At 63.1% G+C, this 14,790-nt stretch overlaps 1 protein-coding gene across 1 annotated transcript in view; it reads right to left on the minus strand.

Moving 5' to 3' along the window:
- Nucleotides 1–236: 236 nt before the first annotated feature.
- The window catches only part of LOC103614554 (basement membrane-specific heparan sulfate proteoglycan core protein), a 43,968-nt gene continuing 29,414 nt past the window's right edge, over nt 237–14,790 (minus strand). The window contains exons 22-58 of the mRNA XM_017732703.1: nt 13,558–13,696; nt 13,323–13,474; nt 13,089–13,227; nt 12,855–13,006; nt 12,631–12,769; nt 12,395–12,546; nt 12,173–12,311; nt 11,939–12,090; nt 11,714–11,852; nt 11,480–11,623; nt 11,271–11,405; nt 10,629–10,810; nt 10,363–10,555; nt 10,097–10,276; nt 8,334–8,594; nt 7,860–8,055; nt 7,680–7,777; nt 6,919–7,185; nt 6,732–6,844; nt 6,500–6,647; nt 6,300–6,416; nt 5,960–6,044; nt 5,730–5,874; nt 5,560–5,659; nt 5,366–5,475; nt 5,183–5,291; nt 5,004–5,102; nt 4,246–4,467; nt 3,268–3,500; nt 2,732–2,834; nt 1,971–2,096; nt 1,287–1,340; nt 1,120–1,195; nt 910–988; nt 742–812; nt 550–633; nt 237–478 (exon numbers count right to left, since the gene is read on the minus strand). Coding sequence (XP_017588192.1) covers nt 289–478; nt 550–633; nt 742–812; nt 910–988; nt 1,120–1,195; nt 1,287–1,340; nt 1,971–2,096; nt 2,732–2,834; nt 3,268–3,500; nt 4,246–4,467; nt 5,004–5,102; nt 5,183–5,291; nt 5,366–5,475; nt 5,560–5,659; nt 5,730–5,874; nt 5,960–6,044; nt 6,300–6,416; nt 6,500–6,647; nt 6,732–6,844; nt 6,919–7,185; nt 7,680–7,777; nt 7,860–8,055; nt 8,334–8,594; nt 10,097–10,276; nt 10,363–10,555; nt 10,629–10,810; nt 11,271–11,405; nt 11,480–11,623; nt 11,714–11,852; nt 11,939–12,090; nt 12,173–12,311; nt 12,395–12,546; nt 12,631–12,769; nt 12,855–13,006; nt 13,089–13,227; nt 13,323–13,474; nt 13,558–13,696 — 5,223 coding nt within the window. The 3' untranslated portion in view covers nt 237–288. The remainder of the gene's footprint in view (nt 479–549; nt 634–741; nt 813–909; nt 989–1,119; nt 1,196–1,286; nt 1,341–1,970; nt 2,097–2,731; nt 2,835–3,267; nt 3,501–4,245; nt 4,468–5,003; nt 5,103–5,182; nt 5,292–5,365; nt 5,476–5,559; nt 5,660–5,729; nt 5,875–5,959; nt 6,045–6,299; nt 6,417–6,499; nt 6,648–6,731; nt 6,845–6,918; nt 7,186–7,679; nt 7,778–7,859; nt 8,056–8,333; nt 8,595–10,096; nt 10,277–10,362; nt 10,556–10,628; nt 10,811–11,270; nt 11,406–11,479; nt 11,624–11,713; nt 11,853–11,938; nt 12,091–12,172; nt 12,312–12,394; nt 12,547–12,630; nt 12,770–12,854; nt 13,007–13,088; nt 13,228–13,322; nt 13,475–13,557; nt 13,697–14,790) is intronic.

Here is a 14,790-nt window from a genome sequence, read left to right on the forward strand (position 1 = left end):
GTGTCTCTCTCGTGTCCCAGCAGGTGTACCCACCCCACGTACCACTATGGGTCCCACCCAGTGTCCATCCCACGTCCCTCCCTGCGTCCCACCCTGTGTTCCACCATGTCCCATCCTGTGTCCATCCCGTGTCCATGCCATATCCCATCCCACATCTGTGTCCCACCCCATCTCCATCCCCTGTGCCATCCCATGCCTCACCCTGCCTATCCCACCTCCACCCTTCGGCCATTCTATGTCCCGCCCCTGTTCAATCTCATCTTCATCCCACATTTTCTGCCCCAATGTTCATTCTCTGTCCTCTCCATGTCCATCCCACATCCATTTGACCCGTCCCTCCCCGTGTCCCCCCATGTCCCCATGTCCCACCGTACCCACGTAGATGCTGCCCTCGGTGTTGGCCATGATGTTGGATCCGGGTGATTCCCCACTCACCGGCTCCTCTCCGTCCACCTGCAGCTGCCCACGCCGGCCCTCCCTGCGGGGCACCGTCAGCACCTGCACCCCAACCCCACCCCGACCCCACACCACCCACAGACCCCCGCCCACCTCGTCACCGTCACCCGGTGCCACTCGCCGTCATTGATGGGGTCTTCAGAGGTGATGGTGGCCTCGCCACTGCCCAGCTGGTAGCTGTGGGGGGCACAGTGTCAGAATGCACGGCCCCTTGGGGGCACCTTGTGGGGCTCAGGGGACCCCTGGGTGCCACACACCACACCAGGTGACCCCGGTCACCCTCACCTGAACACCAGGTGTCCATCCTTCAGCCCGAGGCCGAGGAAATCTTTGGCTTTGCCACCCTCGCCGGGCTCCTGCGGGTGCAGCAGGGGTGAGCAGGGGGGTACCGGGACCCCCACCCCGAGGGGGTCTCACAGGCGGTGCCCTCCCTGTCCCCCGTCCCCGTCTCACCGCGCCGTGCCACAGCAGCAGCCCCTGTGCGCTGCGCGTCCGCAGCTCCAGCTCGATGGTCTCGGGAGCCTCGGGGGGGCTGCGAGGGGAGGGGGGTGATGGGGGCAGCACCCAAAAAGGGAGGGATGCCGTGGGGGGGTGCAGCACCCCAAAAAGGGGGTGGTGCCATGGGGGGGGCAGCACCCACCCGGGGTGTGCTGTGTCACTCACCCACGAGGGAAGAGGTGCCCGGGAAGGGCCAGGTAGGATCCATCCTGGAACGCAGCACTGAACTGCCCAGGAGCGTCTGGGGAAAGATGAGGGTCAGGGGGGGATGGGAGGAGGGGGCCCCACCCGCATTTTGGGGGGAAAAAGGGGAAATACGTGCAGGGACCCACCGCCACCCCCGCTGCCCTCCTGCCAGTCCTGCTCCAGCTCTGCCAGCGCCGAGCCTGCGGGAGAAGAGGGGGGAAAGCGGGGGCATGTATTCCCTCACCATGTCCCCAGGTGTCTCCAGTTGTTCCCAGGTATCCCCAAGTATTCCCCAAGGGTATATCCTCAACCGTGTCCCTAGGTGTCCCCCCATGTCCCCAGGTGGCTTCAATTATTCCCAGGTATTCCCAAGTATTCCCCAAGCGTGTGTCCCTGCCATGTCCCCAGGTGTCTCTCTGTGTCCTCAGTTGTCCCTCTGTGTCCTCAGTCGATCCCCAAGGGTCTCCAGGTGTCCCCAGGTGTGTCCCCCCCCATGTCTGCAAGTGTCCTCCAAGTGTCCCTAAGTACCTCCTCCCACGTTCCCAAGTTTCCCCCATGTCCCCACATGTCCCAAGCTGTCTCAAAATGTCCCCAGGTATTTCCAAGTATCCCCAAGTGTGTGTGTGTCCCTTGTGTCCCTGGGTGTCCCCGTGCCTTTCCTTTGTCGCCCCCATCCCCCAGTGACCTGAGGTGTCCCTCTGTGTCTTCAAGCGTCCCAAGGTGTTCCCCCCTTGCCCCTCCATGTGCTCCCCCCTCACTGTGCTGGCAGTGTCCCTGCATGCTCCCCGTGTTCCCAAGGTGTCCCCCCTGTCCCTGCATTGTCCCCTCACGGTGCTGGCAGCGGGACCCGCTGTATCCGGGGGGGCAGGCGGCGGGGGCGCGGGGCCGCAGGGCCACGGGCGCACAGCCCTCGGCCTCCTCCTCCTCCTCCTCCTCCTCCTCCTCGCAGCGCGGGCCTGGGGACAGCGGGACACGGTCACCAGGGGGTGACGGGTGAGTGTGCACGGCCCACACAGGCACAGCACCCACAGGGCACACGTGTGTGCAGGGAATGTGTGTGAGCTGAGTGTGCACATGGCACGGGTGTGTGCAGGGAACACACGCAGCTCACACACACACACAGGTACAGCACACACACACACAGGTACAGAACACACACACAGCACGCACACACAGAGCACACACAGCACGCACACAGCACACACAGGTACAGCACAAACACACACAGGTACAGCACACACACACACAGCACGCACACACACACACAGCATGCACACACAGCACACACATGTGCACACGGATGCACAGCATGCACACACACAAGAATGTGCTCACACACACAGTGCACACACACACACTGCACAAATGCATGCACAGCCCACACATCACATGCAGTGAACACGCACAAATGCACACGCAGTGCACACACACGCAGCACATGCACAGGCAGTGCACACAGGCACACGTGCATGCGCAGCCCACACACGCAGTGCACACACGCACGCATAGCACACATGTACAAATGTGCACACAGTACACACACGTGTGCAAACGCCCCAGGCCCCCCCCTCAGCCCTGTCCCCGCTCTCACCGCGGGTCCCCGGCCGGCACGGGGCGCGGTGGCCGCAGGGCCGCACCCCCCGGCTGCGCAGGAACCGCTCCCGCAGCTCCACGCGCTTCCCGCTGATGGACACCTGCAGGGACACCGCCCAGCCGTCACCTCCCTGCCAGCGGGGTCACTTCCCGACCGGGACACCAAGGGGGTCACCCCCCACCAAGGGGACACCAGGGAGGGTCACCTCTCCAACGAGGGGACATCAACAAGGGGACACCAATGGCACCACCCCCCAGCCAAGAGGGTCACTCCCCACCAAGGGGACAGACACCAAGGCCGGGGGTCACCAACCGAGTGAGGGAGCTCCAGCAAGGGGATGTGAAGGGAAGTCACCTCCCCAGCAACGGGGTCCCCTCCCAACCAAGGGGACACCAAGAGCGGTCATCCGCCAGCAAGGGGACATCAGTGGGGGTCACCTCCCTCCCCAGCAAGGGGATCACCAGTACGGGGGAGTCACCTCCCCTCCTGAGGGGCGTCACCTCCCCTCCAAGGGGACACAAGGGGGGTCTCACCTCTCCGATGCAGCCGCGGAAGGAGGCATTGGTGGGGGGGCGCAGGGGGGGCTCAGTGCCCCCCAGGTACAGGGGGCTGCGCAGGTTGAGCCCCTGGCTCTTGCCGGGCGAGGAGCGCTTCACCGGGGCAGCGTCGTCCACCACCAGCGTCCCATCCTTGTGCACCCGCTCAGCTGTCACCCAGTGCCACTGGCCCAGGGCCACCGGCTCTGTGCTCCGCAGCACCGCTGGGCCTGTGGGGACAGGGGTGGTGTCATGGGGGGACGCCAGGGGACAACCAGGGATGTGCAGGGACCTGAGATGAGGCCTGGGTGATGGTTGGGGACCCTGGTGATGCTTGAGGATCCCAGTGGTGACAAGGGACTCTGGAAGGACCTGGGGACCTCAAGGAAGTCAAGGTAGCAGGGTCATGCCTGGGGACCCCAGTGGTGCCAGAAGACCCCAGTGACAATTGTGGACCCCAATGTGGCCAAGGGACCACAGTGATACTTGGGGACCTCAATGAGGTCAAAGGAACAATTGGGGTTATAAGTGATACCAGGGGATCCCAGTCGTGTGACAGTGGTGCCTGGGGACACTGGCAGTGCCTGGGGACCCAGGGGATAGTGGGGGACGCTAGGGATGTAATTCCAGGGGACCCCAGTGACACCACGGTACTTCAAAGATGCCAAGGGGACCTGAAGAATGCACAGCAACCCCTCGGGACAGCAGGGGACCCCGCTGATGTTCAGGGACCCTAGCAGCACCTGGGGACCCCAGTGAGGCCAAGGTGCCAGGGGATCCCAGTGATGCTTGGGGACCAGGATGACTCCCAAGGGCCCCAGTGACACTTGGGGACTCCAGTGGTGCCAGGGGACCTCACTGTGGCTCAGGGACTCCTCTGATACCAGTGAACCCTGGTAATGCTGTGTCACCCCCTTACTCCCAGGGTCCCCAGTGCCACCCCTCTGCAGTGCCCCCTGTCCCTGTGCCACCCACCTGAGCCCAGCTCGTAGCGGAACTCGAGGTGGCCACCGATCATGGCCAAGGCCACGAAGTCCTCGACAGGGGCGGCTTTGCCGGCGCTGAAGAGCAGGAGCCCGTCAGGTGCCAGCGGCAGGAACTCGACCTCCAGCCGCAGCTCGTGGTGCACGTTGGTGAGGGGCGGGTATGAGACGAAGGCTCCCTCCTCATCGAAGGACGGCACGTTCACCACCTCACCTGCACATCCCAGTCAGTGCCCAGTGTGGGACCCCCCGTCCTCAGGGTGGGACCTCCAGCTCCATCCTCAGAGCAGGACCCCAACATCCATCCACAGCCTTCATCCCCAGGGTGGGACATCTATCCATCCCTCCGTCCCTCCGTCCGTCCATCCGTCCGTCCCTCCGTCCATCTCCAACCTTCATCCCCATGATGGGACCCCATCATCCATCCCCAGCCTCCATCCTCACCCTCCAACCCCACAGTGGGGCCTGATGTCCAGCCCCATGGTGAGACCCAACCTTCATCCCCAGGAGGGGACCGCAGCCTCCATCCCCATGGTGCCCATCTTTCCAGGCTGGTCCTGATCTCTGTGCCAGTGTCCCCAGGGTGGTACCCATACCCATCTCCATCCTCATCCCCATCTCCGTTTTCCATTTCCATCTCCATCCCCATGTCCCCAGGGTGGTCCCAGCCATGTCCCCATTTCCCTGGGGTGGTCCCCACCCCGTCCCCATGTCCCAGGATGGTGCCAGATGTGTCCCTGTGTCGCTCACCCTCGGTGCACCGCTCCCCAGTCTTGCCCAGGTGGCAGCGGCAGGTGTAGCCCTGCCCGTCCAGCCGGTTGACGCAGGTGGCATCAGGCCCACATGCCTCTGTGGGGTGACAAGCCATGAGCACCCATCCCGGAGGGGCACTGGGATGACGTCTCCATGGAGGGAGAGGTGTCACCTACCCGGGTGACAGTGCAAAGCCTGCGAGTACTCGCAGTTGCTGCCAGTGAAGCCATGGGGACATCGGCAGACGTAGGTGCCGCTCTTGTCATCCTGGCACACGCCGCCGTTCTGGGTGAGGGGTGACATGGGTGTCAGCAGTGGGCAGGGATGGGTGGGCATCACCTCCTCCCCTCCATCCTCACCTGGCACGGCCGGTCCTGGCAGGTGGGACAGTTGGTGACACCATGTGCCTGCAGGTCCATGTCCCCAAAGGCCACCTCCTCCCCTTGGATGCGGAGCTGGCGCACGCAGCCTGAGGGGTGGTGGAGATGGGCAGAACTGACACATGATGCCCGGCGTCCCCTCACCCCGGTGCCCCCCAGAACCCACCACTCACCCATGAAACCCCGGCTGAGCCCCGTCTTTGCCACAGCGCCAATGTCAGGGTACCCGCCCAGGTACAGCTCCTCGTTCAGATCCAGCCCTTGAAACTTCCCCTGCAGGCACAAGAGGGTGGGCACCACCTCCAGCACCCTGACCCCACCCAACAGCCCCCCAAGCTGATACCTGGGAGGTGCCGTTGACTGCGGGGTGCCCGTCCAGGCCCAGCGAGCCCCAGGTGAGGTTGCGGAGCAGCCGCACGGTGTGGAACTCACCCAGCCGCAGTGCTGTGGGGTGACGGATGGTGGCCATGCCCGAGCCAGCATCAAACCTGATTTTTTGGGGGTACAAGGGGTGTGGGTGATTGCTGGTGCCCATCTCCCACCTCTCCCATAGCACCTTCTCATAGGTCTCACCTAAATTCGGGGCGTCCACCCACCAACCCAAAGGAGATGAAGTCAGCACCACTGGTTTTCCGCTGCCCGTTGTAGAGGAGAAGCCCTGAGGGGTGACAGGGGATCAGGTGGGACAGTCCCCATCCTGAGGTGAGGGACACGTCCTAGGGAACCCCAAAATCCTCCCAGAATGGAGGAGAAACCCCCCATAAATTGGAGGCTCCCAGATGAACAGAGAATGGGAGGTAAAGGAGGGCAAGGGGAGCATGACGAGAGAGGAGCATGAAGGCAGGGAAGGGAGGGGGAAATGCTGGAGGGGGCATGAAGGGGGACACAGGACACGTGAGGGACACAGGCTCACCATCGGCAGCATCAGGTCGGAAGGTGATGAGGATCTCAAACCTCTTGTAGGCATCCTTGATGGTGGGCAGGGGGAGGAAGGAGCGGGGCGACTGCCCGAAATAGGGGACCACGTGCTCTGCAGGGACGGGGGGGTCAGAAGGGGTGGGGCACGTCACCCCCCGCTCCCGTGCATCCATCTGTCCGTCTGTCTGTCCTCACCTTGCACCTTCAGCACGTAGTAAGCTGTCTGCTGCCCGCGGTGGTTGGCGGCCACGCAGGTGTAGACGCCGGCATCCTCGGGGCGCACGGCCGGCAGCGTCAGCACGTTCCCCTGCACCCTGGCACCTGCTGGCAGCTCTCCCTCCAGCTGTGGCACAGCAGGGGGGGGGTCAGCACACACAGGCAGCCCCCACAGCCCATGCCACCCCCACCCTCCATCCCTCCATCACACCTTGCTCCAGGTAATCTCTGGCACCGGGAAGCCGGATGCCAAGCACGGCAAAACGGCCGCGGATCCGATGGACACCTCCTTCACCTCTGGCTGCCCGGTGATTTGAGGAGCGGCTGGGGACGCACAGAGGTGTAACCACCCTGTGGGCACACGGTGTGTGTCCCCACCTCCGTGTCCCCATGCTCACCCTGCACATGGAGGATGACGTGGGACTGGACGGTGCCCACGGCATTGGTGGCAGTGCAGCGGTACTGCCCAGCGTCCACCCGCTCCACCTGCTCAATGGTGAGGGTGCCAGCGCGGACCAGCACCTCGGGGCGGATGCGGCCCCCTACTTTGCTCCAGGTGACATGGGGACGGGGTTCCCCCAAGCCCAGGCACTCCAGCTCCACTGTTGTCCCTGCCAGCACCGTCTGCACCGCGGTCCGGATGTTGATCAGGGCCCTGGGGAGAGCTTGGGGGGACAGTGGGGTTCTGGGGTGAGCCCCCGGCACAGGGAGGCATCACAGTCTGGCACCGGAGTGGGAGATAGGGAAAAATGGAGTTCCTGAGGGATGTGGGGCAATTGGGGTGGCTGTGGGAAGGGGGAGAGGTCAGAGGTGCTGGAGTCCTTGTGAGCATGGGGAGACATGGGGGGTACCAGGGTGGACATGGGTGTGGGAAGAGATAGGGGGCACTGGGGTGTCCGTAGGGGTGGGGAGAGATTGATTGTGTTGGGGTGTCCACAGGCATGGGGAAGAGTGGGAGGTATTGGGGTGTCTGCTGGCTTGAGGAGAGATTTGGGGTCACCATGGGCGGTGGGGGTATCTGGGTACCTGTGAGGGTAGGGAAATGGAAGGTGCTGGGGAGCCCCTCGGTGTGGGGACATGGGGGTCTCGGGGTGCTCTTGTTAGTGGGGGACAGGTCAGGGGCTGCCCGTGTCCCCTGGTGCCAGGGTGACACTCCTACCCTGGACAGTGAGGGTGGCCCTGTCCTCCGCCTGCCTGCCCGGGGCGCTGGCCCGGCACACGTACACGCCCTGCGCCCCCGCCGCCAGCTCCGGCATCCTGCGGGGACACCACCAGGGTGAGAGACCCCACGGAGGGCCAGGGTGGGGGTCCCACTTCCCTGTCCCGCATTCCTCCTTACCGCAGCACCCCGTCCCGCACGCTGTGGGTGGGGGGCAGCTCCCCACCTTCCTTCAGCCACTCCACACGGGCACGGGAGTCCCCAGAGACAGAGCAGGCGAATTCGGCAGTGCCACCCACCCCCTTGACGAGGCTCCCTGGTGTCACCTGCACCACCAAGGGACTGCCAGCGATGCCCCCACCTTCACCAGCATCACCTGGAAGGAATGCAGAGCCCCAGTGCTACCCAGTGGCACTTGCATCACCCATGGGGGATGCAGAGCCCCGGTGGTATCCAGCAACACCAGGATAACCTGGGTGGGGTGCAGACTCCCAGTGGTACCCAACGGCATCACCCAGGAGGGATACGGAGCCCCAGTGGTACCCGTCAGCACTGGGATCGCCTGGGCGGGACGCAGAGCTCTGAGGGCACCCGGCGGCACTGCCACCACCCAATGTGGAGCACCCATGGTACCCGGGCTGGGGATGGGCTCACCATGAACAGCCACACGGGCAAAGGCCTCGGCGGTGCCGACACGGTTGGTGACGACGCAGCGGTAGGTGCCGGCGTCGGTGGCGGCCGCGGGGCTGAGGCGGAGGAGGCCGGCACGGTGGGCCGCACGTGCCGAGAGGCTGCCATTCACCTTGTCCCAGGTGTAGTGCAGCGGGGGGGTGCCGTGGGCCAGGCACTGCACCTGCAGCGCGTCACCCGCCCGCACCGCCGTGTCCTCTGGGAGGATGGTGGCGTACGGAGGTGCTGCGGGACAGGTGGAACCATCAGTCGGGACAGGGCCAGGAATGGGTCAGCAGGGCAAGGAGGGTGTTGGTGGGGGCGGGTAGGGTGTGATGGAGATGGGCGTGTGTTGGGATGGATGAGAGTTGGATGGATCTACGAGGAAGGGGTGGATAGAGGAATGTGAGAGGAGATGGAGATATGGATGTCTGGGATGGCCAGGACTGACAGATGAATCCACCAGGAAGGAAGGGATGGATGGATGGATGGATGGATGGATGGATGATTGCAGAGCTGGAGAGGAGATGGCCAGTTGGGTGTGTGCTGAGATGGATGATGCACAGGGAGAAGGGGGATGCAGGAGTCAGGAAATGCAGAGGTGGATGTGAGCTGGAAAGATTGAATGATGGATGAACGTACCAGGAAGAGGTGGATGGATAAGTTTGAGAGGAGATTGAGAGATGACAGTATGCTGGGATGGATCACATGGATGGATGTACAAGGAAGGGATGGATGGAAAAGGTGTGAGAGGAGATGGAGAGATGGATGTGAACGGGGATGGGTGAGTGATGGATGAATCCCCAAGAAAGAGGTAGGTGTGGGGGTGGATGGATCGATGACTGGCAGAGTGTGAGAGCAGGTGGCGAGTTGGGCGTGTGCTGGGATGGATGAGATGGATGATGCATGAGGAAGGAATGGATGGAAGGGTGTGAGAGGAGACGGAGAGATGGCATGTCCTGGGATGGACCAGAGATGGGTAGATGCACAAGGATGCGATGCATGGAGGGGTGTGAGAGGAACCAGAGAGAGGAATGTCAGTTGAAGTGGGTGAGCAATGGATGAATCCACCAGGAAGGGATGGATGGAGGGGTGTGAGAGGAGATGGAGAGATGGATGCGAGCTGGGATGGATGAGAGAGGGGTGAATTCACAAGGATGAGATGGACGGAAGAGCAAGGAGATGGGGAGATGGGTGTGTGCTGGGATCAATGAATCCACAAGGAAAAGACAGACAGAGAGGTGTGAGCAGAGATGGAGAGATGGAGAGATGGACGTGAGCTGTGATGGATGAGTGATGGATGAATCCACAAGAAAGAAAGGGATGCAAGAGTAAGGGAGATGAAGAGATGGGTGTATGCTGGGATGAATGAGATGGATGGATCCATGAGGAAGAGGTGGAAGGAGAGATATGAGCAAAGAGATGGGTTTGAGCTGGGATGGATGAGCCATGGATGGATCCATGGTGGATGGATATATGGACAGATGAGAGAGCAGAAGTGGAGATGGACATGCACAGGGATGGGACAAGCAGGTGGACACATCCATGGGAAGGGTTGGTGATGGAGCTTGAGAGGAGGAGGATGAGTGCTGGGATGGAGTGAGGATGGTCCCACAAGGAAGGGCTGCATGTAAGGGTGGGAGTGGCAATAGAGGTGGCCACATGCAGAGGAAGGACAGGTGATGGCCACAGGAGAGGTGGCAGCAGGAACCCAGGGGCACCCCAGCCCCCCACTGTCCCCTCCTTACTCTCCACATCGAGGGTGACAAAGACTTCGGTGGAACCGACGGGGCTGCTGGCATTGCAGATGTACTGGCCCGAGTCCTGCTGCGCGGCACGAGGGATGACCAGGCTGCCGTTCACCACGCGGTGCTGCCAGGGCAGGGGTGCCCGCAGCTTCGACCACTCAATCCGGGGTGCTGGGTCACCTATGACCACACCATGCCCATCACCGAGGTGTCAGGTACTGCTCAGGACACCCCTTCTCCACCACGGTCCTCCAGGCTCCCCATACCTCTGGCCATGCAGTGCAGTGTGGCCGTGTCCCCGGCCACCACGGTGACGGTAGATGGTGCGGTGACCTCGGGGGCCCCGGGGTGCCGCTGCGCTGACTCCACGCTGACATCCACCCGTGCCTGGGCTGAGCCCAGGGCACTGTGTGCTGTGCACACGTAGGTCCCGGCGTGCTCTGGCTTGGCCGGCGACAGCTGGGGGGGACAGGGTGGGGATGAGCACCAGGCACTGCCCGGTGCCCCATGGTGCCCCTGGGTGCCCCCTCACCTGCAGGATGGCCTGGCTGTCCATGTGCAGCAGTGTCTGGTGCTCCACCTTCTGCCGGGAGCCCAGCCGGCTCCAGCGCACCAGTGGCCGTGGCTCGCCCCGGCCCAGGCACTCCAGGCTCAGGGATTTGCCCTCCTTCACTGTCACGGGGCCTGGTGGCATCACTGACACCGTGGGGGCACCTGGAGAAGGAGGAAGACATTGGGGTGGGGATTAGGACACCACCATGAAGGATGTTGGCCTGGCCACAGGGACACCCATCACCTTGGGAGCATTGGGAGCATGGGAGGAAATGAGCATGAGGGTGGGGATGGGGACACAATATCTCAGGAGCATCCAAAGCCCATGGAGGACATCAGCATGGGGGATGGGGACATCACAACTCCTGGGGCCCCAGGAAGGGCACCAGCATGGGGGTCATGGGCACCACCACTCCAGGACAACTTGAAGCATGGAGAGGAGATGGGGATAGGGACACCATTGCTCCAGTGGTATCTGGATGACATGGAGGACACCAGCATGGTGACAGGGAGCCCACCCTGAGGGCATCTGGAGCACGTGGAGAACATGGGGATGGGGACACCAATGGAGACACCTGGAGCATATGGAGACAGGGACAGGGCCACCCTGGCCACCTCATACCTTGCACCACGAGGTTGACGACGCTGCTGGCGACGCCGAAGCGGTTGGAGGCCACGCAGTGGTAGGCACCCTGGTTGCCCACGTGGGCACCGGTGATGGAGATGACTGAGCCGTTGGCGCTGATCTTCACATTGTCTGGGCAAGGAGGAGCCATCAGCACCAGGGCCACCCTGGGGACCATGCCAGGGCCACCCTGGGGACTACCATACCTTGGAGGTGCTGGCCAGGCCCCATCCGCCAAGTGATGTTGACAGGCCGGGCACCATCGTGGACACGGCACTTGAAGGTGGCATCCTCACCCGGTGCCACCGCCATGCTGTGTGGGTCGATGGAGATGATGGGGCTCTGCAGACCTGTGGGGACAAAGGGACAGAGAGGCCACGAGGTCACTCACATCCCCTATTTCCCCCCAGCATCCTCCCTCACCCCGTGGCCACACTCACGGTAGCTGGAGCTGTCACGGGAGGTGACAGTGACAAAGACAGTGGCCTCGCGGGCAACACTGCCCGTGTCAGCCCGGCACACGTACTCTCCCGAATCGGCCACCGAGAGCTGCGACAGCCGCAGCCGGGACCCTGAAATCTGAGGATGTCATGACAGAAGGTGGTGGCATCACCCAGCCATGCGCAGCCACCACCGTCCCCCACCCCGCCGGTGTCCCCATCTACCTGGTGCTTGGCTGGGAGGGCCCCACCACGCTTGTACCATGTGATGGTGGCCTGTCCCTGGCCGGCCACCACGCAGTCCAGGTCCAGGGTCTGTCCCTCGGTGACAGAGGATGCCGAGGACTCAATGTGGATGGGTGGCGTGACACCGGTGGCTGCATGGGCACAGTTGAGGGTGAACGGCCCCAGTGGTCCCTGACACCAGTGGGGACCTGTCCCCTGGAGGGTGGCACTCACAGTGGGATGGGTTGGCTCCGTCATCGATGGTGACGATGAGGGACGTCTCCTGCGTGATGCCGCCTGATGTCACCCGGCACACGTACTCCCCTGAGTCGGCTGCTGTCACCTGGGGGATGCGCAGGCGGGTGCCCGACACCTGGAGGGGACAATTAGGGGACAAGTCATCACCGTAGAGCAGGGGATGGGACAAATTCAGGGGGACCCTCCCCTGTCCCCTACCTGGTGGCCAACGGGCAGGGAGCCACCACGCTTGTACCACGTCACAGTGGTGGGGCCTGACCCTGCCACCACACAGTCCAGGTCCAGGGTCTGTCCCTCGGCGATGGCCGAGGACAAGGACTCGATGCGGAGGGGCTGGGAGATGCCAGAGGCTGGGGGAGGACAGGGAAAGGGAACGTTTATCACCAAGGCGACCCTCGATTGTCCCCAAGCACTGTCCTCTCTCTCACGCTCACTGTAATAGGTGTCGGCGCTGCTGGGCACGGTGACAATGACAGATGCCTCCTGGGTGACGGTCCCCAGGGTCACCCGGCACACGTACTCTCCCGAATCAGCCACTGCCACTTGGGTAAGGTGCAAGCGGGTCCCCGACACCTGGGGAGGTGACAAGTTGAGGACACATCAGTACCTGATGCATAGTTGTGGCCTGCAGGGCAAAGCCACCTCCCCCATGTCCCACCTGGCTGTTTGGTGGCAGAGCCCCCCCGCGCCGGTACCAGGTGACATGAGGATGACCCTGTCCTGCCACCATGCAGTTGAGGTCCAGTGTCTGTCCCTCGGTGACAGCAGCGGAGGAGGTCTCGATCCTCACTGGTGGTGTGACACCAACGGCTGGGGGTGGCAATAGGGTCAGCAGGGTCACCACTGTGTGTCCTCACCATGCCCCTATGTCACCTCTCACCCATCCCAGTACCGTAAGAGGAGCCAGCACCAGTCTGGATGGTGACGATGAGGGATGTCTCATGTGTGACACTGCCCGATGTCACCCGGCACACGTACTCGCCCGAGTCGGCCGCTGTCACCTGGGGGATGCGCAGGCGGGTGCCCGACACCTGGAGGGGTGACACACATGAGAACGGGGACATACACCCCTCAACACCACCAAAAATCCCTTTTCCATCCCAAAATGCTCCTCTGTGTCCCCTACCTGGTGCTTGGCTGGGAGGGATCCCCCGCGCCTGTACCAGGTGACAGTGGCCTGTCCCTGCCCGGCCACGATGCAGTTGAGGTCCAGGGTCTGTCCCTCGGCCACGGAGGAGGACGAGGACTCAATGCGCACTGGAGGGGTGACACCAGCGGCTGGAGACAGAGACAGCAGGGTCACCCCAAGGACGGTGGCACTGTCCCCCAGTCCTCAGTCACCTCCTCCTGTCCCCACTCACGGTAGGTGCTGGCACTGCTGGGCTGGATGATCACCATGATGGAGATCTCCTTGGTGGTGGCCCCGCTGGTCACCCGGCACACATACTCGCCCGAGTCGGCCGCTGTCACCTGCAGCAGCCGCAGCCGGGAGCCAGACACCTGTGGGGAGGGGACATGGGGGTCACTGAGGCCATCAGCTCTGGCAAGGGGTCATCTGGGATTGCACAAGGCCACTTGAGCTTGCACAGGGTCACTTTGGGCTTGCATGGGCCACCTGGGCTTATGTGGGGTCATTTGGGCTTCCTTGGGGTCACTTGGTCTTCCCTGGGATCACTCGGGGTTCCATGGTCATGGGGCCACCTGGGCCTGCCCAGGACCAGCCAGCCTTGTATGGGGTCCCCAGGACTTGCATGGGCCACCTGGTCTTGCCCAGAGCTGTGTGTCATTCCCATCCATCCTGCTTGGTGACATCCCTGCTCCGTGTCCCCTACCTGGTGCTTGGCCGGGAGGGTCCCCCCGCGCTTGTACCAGGTGACAATGGCCTGCGCAGGGCTGGCAATGACACAGTTGAGGTCCAGGGTCTGTCCCTCGGTCACAGGGGATGACAGGGACGAGGACTCAATGCGCAGTGGGGTCGTGCTGCTCGGGGCTGGGGAGCAAGATGGGTTAGACACTGTGACCACCACCATGTGTGACCCTCCCAGGGACACCGGGAGCAGTGTCACCCCCCCGTGGGTAACCTCCCGTGTTCCCTGTCCCCACTCACAGTAGGCACCAGCACTGCTGGGCTGGATGGTCACCATGATGGAGGTTTCCTTGGTGGTGGCCCCGCTGGTCACCCGGCACACGTACTCGCCTGAGTCAGACGCTGTCACCTGCAGCCGCACCAGCTGCAGCCGGGAGCCAGACACCTGTGGGGAGGGGACATGGGGGTCACTGGGGCGAGTTGGGCTTCCATGGGGCCACATGGGCTTGAATGGGACCACCAGGGCTTGCATGGGACCACCAGGGCTTGCATGGGCTACTTGGACTTGCAATGTATGAGCTACATGGGCTTCTGTAGGCCACCTAACCTTGCATGGGCCACCAGGGCTTGCATGGGGTTTCCTGCTCTTGTATGGGGTCACCTGGGCCTATAAGGGGCCACCCGGGCTTTCATGGGACCATCTGCATTTCCATGGGCCACCCAGGCTTGCCCACAGCTGTGGGTCAACTGCATCCACTCCCTTTGGTGACATCCCCGCTCCCTGTCC

Source organism: Corvus brachyrhynchos, unplaced genomic scaffold (genome assembly GCF_000691975.1).
Source record: "Corvus brachyrhynchos isolate BGI_N302 unplaced genomic scaffold, ASM69197v1 scaffold215, whole genome shotgun sequence".
NCBI classification, from domain to species: domain Eukaryota; kingdom Metazoa; phylum Chordata; class Aves; order Passeriformes; family Corvidae; genus Corvus; species Corvus brachyrhynchos.